At 40.7% G+C, this 6,605-nt stretch overlaps 1 protein-coding gene across 5 annotated transcripts; it reads right to left on the bottom strand.

The window, feature by feature from the left end:
• Positions 1–197: 197 nt before the first annotated feature.
• rbmx (RNA binding motif protein X-linked) lies at positions 198–6,400 on the bottom strand. Of its 5 annotated transcripts, XR_011695062.1 has the most exons (10): positions 6,059–6,393; positions 5,836–5,961; positions 5,149–5,255; positions 4,881–5,049; positions 4,578–4,718; positions 4,152–4,269; positions 3,844–3,972; positions 3,660–3,751; positions 1,079–1,171; positions 198–335 (listed from the first exon to the last, which is right to left on the bottom strand). XR_011695062.1 is itself a non-coding variant. In XM_071518194.1 (9 exons), exons 2-9 carry the CDS (start codon positions 5,942–5,944, stop codon positions 2,455–2,457), a joined length of 1,182 nt encoding a protein of 393 aa, XP_071374295.1. In that variant the 5' UTR covers positions 5,945–5,961; positions 6,278–6,400; the 3' UTR covers positions 2,126–2,454. The 5 variants fall into 5 exon arrangements, 4 of the variants coding, with proteins under 4 accessions (XP_071374295.1, XP_071374296.1, XP_071374297.1 ...); XM_071518194.1 differs by lacking the exons at positions 198–335; positions 1,079–1,171 and adding an exon at positions 2,126–2,771 and having other exon boundaries at positions 6,278–6,400; XM_071518195.1 differs by lacking the exons at positions 198–335; positions 1,079–1,171 and adding an exon at positions 2,126–2,771 and having other exon boundaries at positions 6,259–6,393.
• Positions 6,401–6,605: the final 205 nt, after the last annotated feature.

The raw sequence follows: 6,605 nt of genomic DNA on the forward strand, positions 1-6,605 counted from the left end.
AATTTAAAAAAATGGAAAGACTGGGGTGAGACCAGAACCACAAACCAAAATCATCCTTCAACCCCATATTGTGCAAAGAAAATCCTGCAGGGCAACACTAAGCTAAATACTAACAAGTGAATGGATGCAGAGACATCCTCTTTCCATGACAATACAAAATTTAATATAAGACAAAGCCAAACTTTTTTTTTTTTTTAATCTTTATTTAAAAAAAACACCAGAAATTGTTAACTTCAGCAATTCATCAGCCTGCTTTCTGTCCACTTTCCACCACGCTCTGCTCCACTTGAAGAGGTTCCAGCACTAGCAGTCTGAACAGCGGCCTGCACCAGTATCTGAAGGACAGTAAACATACAAAACCGGTTATACATGAACAGTTAAATTCCAAAATAGTATGAACAGATTATCTGCAGGTTTTAGAAAACCAACTTTAAGATTTTTATTTTTTTTTTAATAAATGCTACCTGAAAGAGAATTTAAAAACAAAATAAAGAAACAAATCTGCCAAATTTGTGATTGAAGACACTGTAGTTAATGCAAGTGATGAATCTATAAATGGGCAGTATAATAAAACAAATTACAGGCAATTAATTCCTAAAGGACATCGATGTCCAACTGCGTTTAGTAAAGCAGATACAATGAAACAACCTCTTGCATATTATACTACTAACTCCACTCTGTATTAATGTAAGAGTGGACAGGCAGCACAGGGGATCCTGTAATTGATTGGTATTGATATGACCTCTAATAACCGTTTAAGACATTATACTTTTTAAGGGCATAAATGTAGGTAATTTTAAGCCTTCTTTAGAGTTCTTAAAAGGACCTGCAGATACCCTGTATGAATCCATTTTGAAAAAAGAAAAATCCTCAGACAGTTATTAGCTCAATATTTCAAAAATACACGTTATTTTGTAAGCAAAAGGTCTAAACATAGCAGGTACCTTTAATAATATTCATAAGGTTTATTTTCATACCAGCAACCATTTTCTAACAGTAGGCGTTATATTTAACATTGTCAGTATCTCATTTGGGTATCTATCAAATGTCCAGGTAGTTTCAATAAAGGCAAACACACCTGTTCAGCTGCCTGGAGATTCCACTGGTCCAGCAACTTGAGGACTCAAATCTGGTATGTTGCAAAGACGGTTGCCTCAGTAGGCTGCTCATCCTGCAACAAGAACAACATATTAACATGCTGCCGCTCTCTTAATCAGGTATTTTACAAAATATATGAAAATGATCCTGTATTCCTCGGTCCGATTGTGTTTGTTTTTCGCTTGAATGATTCAGTTTCCAGTTTGGCTGTTAGGACGTTGATGTTCTCCCAGAGGTCTCCATTGTTTGAATTGGCATGCTTGTGGAAAAGGCTTGGACACTGAGAAAATGGCTCTTACAAAAAAATACTAACCGAGAACAAATTCCTTACAAAATTACCTAACATCTTTAATTACGATTTTAAAAAGCATTGTTGCCAATCATTCTTAGTTAAGTTGGGAGAGTAGTTAGGCAGATGGATCTTCAGCGATTGTGGGCTCAGTTGGCAAAATGGCTGTAAATCTTTCATTGCTGACAAAGGATGAAACTTCTTGGGCTGTTGCGGCACATTGACAATTCTAGTTGATGAAACGGACTACAATGAAAAAGCCACACTCAGTTGACCTGCTTTTTTCTTTTGTCCTCTGAGGCACAAGTTGTCGTGAACATCAGCCTTTGAGTGGAGATTGCAATACAGGACAATGAGAAACTCATTTACAGATGAGAAACAAAGAGGTTTGCTTTGCTTACCAGCTGTTGACTATCGGCCGAGTTGAAAAGACTCTTGCATTTGGTTGTTGTGGCCTTTGGTTATGTCGTTGCAAGCCATCATACTTTGGCTTTAGGGTGATGGATCCATTTCCAAGGAAACTACATTGGGAAATTCTGACAGTGACATTTTCCTAATCCCCTCGGAACAGTCGGAAGCACATTTGTGTTAAGAATTATCTCAAGTCAGTCGACTAGTTATGTGGCACGAGCAGAGACTCAACTGAGCTCTATAAAGAGCTTTGTAAAGGAGAACGTGTTATTACTTTACATTCATGTCATTGTTTCTGGTCTTGTTTCGAATATCGATCAGCAGTGGTCAAGGTCTGACTAAAAGCTTTATTGGTGTAGGAAAGCCAGAAAGGAATTGCAGATTTCAACAGCACTAAACGTACAAAAACTAACACTCACTTGGTAACTGTACCATTACATGAGCAGGAGAAAAGCTAATAAAAAAAATAGATACTTTTACACTTAAAACAAAAATCAACTGGGAAAGTCAAGTTAAACAGCTGAAAAGCTAAGTTTCATATTCCACAGATTTAGACATGGCTAGTTTGTCATGTTTTCAAATTTCTTCCCACAACACATGTGTTAACTGAGCACGCAGGCATTAACGTTTGCTTTGATGTGATTTCCATGTCCATTTCAGTATCTGTTGCGAGCCATTCCTCTATCGACTCGACTGCCGCCACGGCCGCCGCGGGGCGCTCCACGACTTGAGCTGCTGTACGAATCACGAGGAGGGTAGCCTCTCTCGACAGGGGGAGCTGGCCCCCTCTCCTGCCTGCCCATTCGCTCACCACGACTAGGCGGATATGGGTCACTCCGACTGCTGGGGTAACTGTCACGACTGCCATAGCCGTCCCGGGAACTGCTGCCATAATCGTCATAACGACTGCTTCCACTGCTCCCACCATAGGATGGTGGGGGGCCCCGTGAAGGTGGGGCGCTGCGAGAGTTACCTGCAGGGTCAATGGGTCAGGTAATTGGCAAGGTTCAATTTACACACTTTCTTGCACTGTCAAGCGCCCTTTTTTTTTGCCAATATGAGAATTCATTCTGTAAAAAAAGTTAGGAAGTCCCCCATCATGTTATCGATCTGACTAAAATTTAACATGGGACGTTTAGGTGATATGGGCGGTAATTTATCCAAGCATAGGGAACAAATGGGCAATGAAGCCCGTTTCAGCATGCCATTGATTTGAGTAGCCATTTTTCCTTTTAGAACTCCAAGTGTTAGAACTGCAGGTAAGCACGTGGTTTTCAGAGATGTCTTGATGGTTTTGTGCAGGTTACTCCTTGAGGGAGTGCTTTGAAAGTGCAACAGACAGTGAGTGGTCAAGTGATGTTTCCCAGGACTGTTTGGGGTTCCTTTATGTTTGCCAACTCCCAGGGGCACATTTGTTTGCGTTACTTCCGCATGATATTGCCAAAAACTTTGCGATTCTTGTAATGAATATTGCAATTACAATATGAATTGTGATATGTGAACACAGCTTTTCTATACAATTTTGTTTTTCAGTACTTGGAGGGGAAAAAATTAGGGGTAAAAAAAAATGAGATGCCAATGCATAGACTCTTTTATGTTTGAATATCATGAAAATAATTCTCCAATGTGCAACTTGGTTTGTAGGTCAGGGATTCTGCACAGGACTAGAAAAAATAGTTTGAGTCTGCCTGAAATGCCACTTCCTCTGGGGAGGGAAAAAAAACAAAAAACTGCAGCCACTTGCGATTGGAGATAGCAGTAGTCAATGTTAAGATTTTGATTGTCTATGAATTAATTGTGCAGCTCTTATCTGCCTCACATTGGTGTCTGTCCTCATTACACTCATGTAGTCAAATCTTACCGTAACCATCGTACGAGTCTCGATAGGAGCCACCACTTGGACGGTCCATATAGGTTCTGGGTTCACGGCCTCCCCCATAGCTATCACGGTCACTGCACAAAAGTGACAATTGTTACTTACTATCCATGTCATATTAGCTCCAATTATTTTTTTTTTAACTTTTTGTTACAAGCCATACCCATACCTGTATCCCCTTGACATTGAGCCATAGTCGTCTCGGGAACTGGAATTGGAGTATTCCCGATAGGAATAATCCCTGGGAGGGGGCGCATAGTCCCTTGAATCTCTGGAATTATAGTCCCGACTGGAGTAGCTGTGAAACAAGTTAAGCATAATTAACCAAACGTTCAAAATGTATTTCAAACAAATATGATCAAAGTCAGTTTTCTTGGGCATTTATTGATTTTGGTTTATTGCCACAGCAACATTAATTTTCCTGTGTTCCACAGAAATAAATATGCATATAATAACACCAAATACTGAGTGTCCTACCTGTCTTTTGAGCTGTAATGGTCATCTCTTGGTGATGGATAATCATCCCTCCTGGACATCATGGAGTCTCTGCGAGGAGGGGGGGGACCGTAGGGATCTCTGTCCCTTGACATGGGTGCTGGAATAGACAAAGGAATTACAAACTGGCTTATTAATCACCAAATGCCATGCAGATACACAATCAGGGTACCTGCAGGGACAGCTAGCTGATTAACAGTATTACTTTTATCAATTTACTGTCTGAGGACTATGGAGACCGGTAAATATGCATAAAAGCCTGCACAGTCAACGCATGACAAAAATACATAATACATTTGTTCCACAAGCAGGGAATGATTGAGTATCCTGCCAGCATTGTTTTCCCTCCATTAGCTCCACATCTCTGGGTGCATTTATGTTGAGTAAGGAACCAAGAGAATCACTTACGTCTGTTCATGGGACCAGATGGGGCTGACCTCTTGGGTGGGGGACCTCCATTACGGACTGGGGGTCCTCTCTTCATTGGAGGACCTCGGGATGACATCCCTTTAAAGAAGGGTTCTACATTCCCTACGTTATCATAGTAGTCTTTTGACAGACAAGAAACGCAGGTATTAAAAAACTAAGCTTAGAAGTTCTATTAGGAACAATGGATTCAACAAATTCAAAGAGATCAAAGAGCATTTTGTTATTGCACAGATTCTTCACAATTACAAATTTGATTGACCAAATTAATGACTCTGATTATACCTCTGGATGGTGGGCCCCTCATACCACCGGGGGCTCCCCTGGACCCTCTGGGTCCTCTGGGTGGACCGCGACTGCGAGAGTGCAGGGGCGGTGGTGGCCCTCGCCTGCCTGCAGACTCAAACTGAGGTTTTGTAGCCTGCTCAACTTTGATAGGCTTACCATCAAGAGACTACAGGAAAAGAGATAAACAATAACAATTACAAACTGTTTTTTTTTTTTTTTATTCTTACTTATGTTATTCAAGATTATGGCAGATCATAGCATTTACCTTTCCATTCATCTCACGTGCTGCATCCTTTGCATCAGCTGGACTTTCAAAAGTAACAAAAGCAAAGCCTCTTGATTTGTTTGTTTCTCGATCCTTCATCAAAAGAACTGAAAAGATAAAATAGTTGGTGAGTAGACAGGTTGTGTTTTGTAATCATTTGTTTTTATTGATGAGCTGATCACATCATTGCTTGAACTATCATTCTACAGTAAGAACTACAGTGAACAGCGCAGCTGCACACAGTCAACCAACTTTTGCGCCCCACTTGGTTTCTTTCAAGGTCGCCTGGAAAGCATTTGTTGAGAACAAATGTGGCTCAACAATGGGGAATTTTGATCAGGACATGTAGAAAGTGTGTACAGCTTGGACGTTTTATACAAATGTATCTAAAACCTGAGATCCTAAAATACTAACAAAAAATGCAGACAATAGCTGCCTAACACAGAGGTGACTAATAATGCAAAGAATGTCATGTTGAACCTTTCTCACATACAAACCTCACAGAACATGAATTAAGACCCACACATTTTGGCATGTATGAAATCTGCCAGTCAATACGTATTTGATACTAAAGAAAAAATAACTTTGGAGACCGCCTGCTTTGTCAAATGTAGCTGGACTACCACGGTACGAATTTAGGATAGAATTTTAGATTTATATTGAGGATAATACTGGCTCCATACACACCTTCGACAATTCTGCCGTATTTGCTGAAGTACTGCTCCAGGGCCTTCTCATTGGTCTCAGTGTTCAGCCCACCAATGAAGAGCTTCCCTGGTCGGTCTGCCTCGGCCATACTGTAAAATCCACCACCTGCAACACACAAGGGTCGTGATATTAATGACCATAAACGTGAGAATTTGATAATGCCTGCATGCAACGTTATATTAGCTAACGTAATCTTAGCTACCTCGTTACTGGCAAGAGTATTGCACTGTTGAATGCGCAAAATGGCGATAAACGTGTAACAACTGTAGCTAGCTACTTGGCTAATGTTAGCTAGCTAATGTTAGCGACCGAGCACTGGTGGTCCAGCTAGTAGCGAGTAGCTTGTAATCGTTGCCAGTATTTCCTTCCCAAAGGCATGCAAAGAAAGTCGAAAACATTCACTTATATGCCGCCACGCTACCTCCTGAAGCTATCTCGCAGTGAGATGTTTGGTTAACTACACGGTATTGTTGCTCTGTGAGGTTAGGTACGAATAAACGCTTCGTTGCTTCTTCTTCGAGTCTTCTTCGCTGCTCTCTCTTCTTCTTGGTTTTATCGCGCTTGGCAAACAACGTTATGGTGCTTTAGCGCCACCAACTGGATAGGAGAATAAATCGAGGAAATAAAGTACTTGGTAAAAACAAAAAATATTTTTCCAATCCTTTAGAACTTAAAGAAATGTTAAACATAAACAGAAATCTAAAGCATTTGCCTCCTGATGTTGCATCTCTTTCAGATTTAACTGTAGG

Source organism: Centroberyx affinis, unplaced genomic scaffold (genome assembly GCF_046629955.1).
Source record: "Centroberyx affinis isolate AG114_WGS23_722 - 3 ecotype Tasmania unplaced genomic scaffold, CSIRO-AGI_Caff_v1 ptg000557l_1, whole genome shotgun sequence".
NCBI classification, from domain to species: domain Eukaryota; kingdom Metazoa; phylum Chordata; class Actinopteri; order Beryciformes; family Berycidae; genus Centroberyx; species Centroberyx affinis.

Bases quoted from the DNA above. Each gene is read 5' to 3' on its own strand.
- rbmx (XM_071518194.1), bottom strand. From the start codon at position 5,944: ATGGCCGAGGCAGACCGACCAGGGAAGCTCTTCATTGGTGGGCTGAAC. The intron at 5,050-5,148 runs GTAAATGCTATG...CTTTTCCTGTAG, and splicing joins CACGTGAGATGAATGGAAAG to TCTCTTGATGGTAAGCCTAT. The intron at 3,752-3,843 runs GTATGGGTATGG...ACTTTTGTGCAG, and splicing joins TCAATGTCAAGGGGATACAG to TGACCGTGATAGCTATGGGG.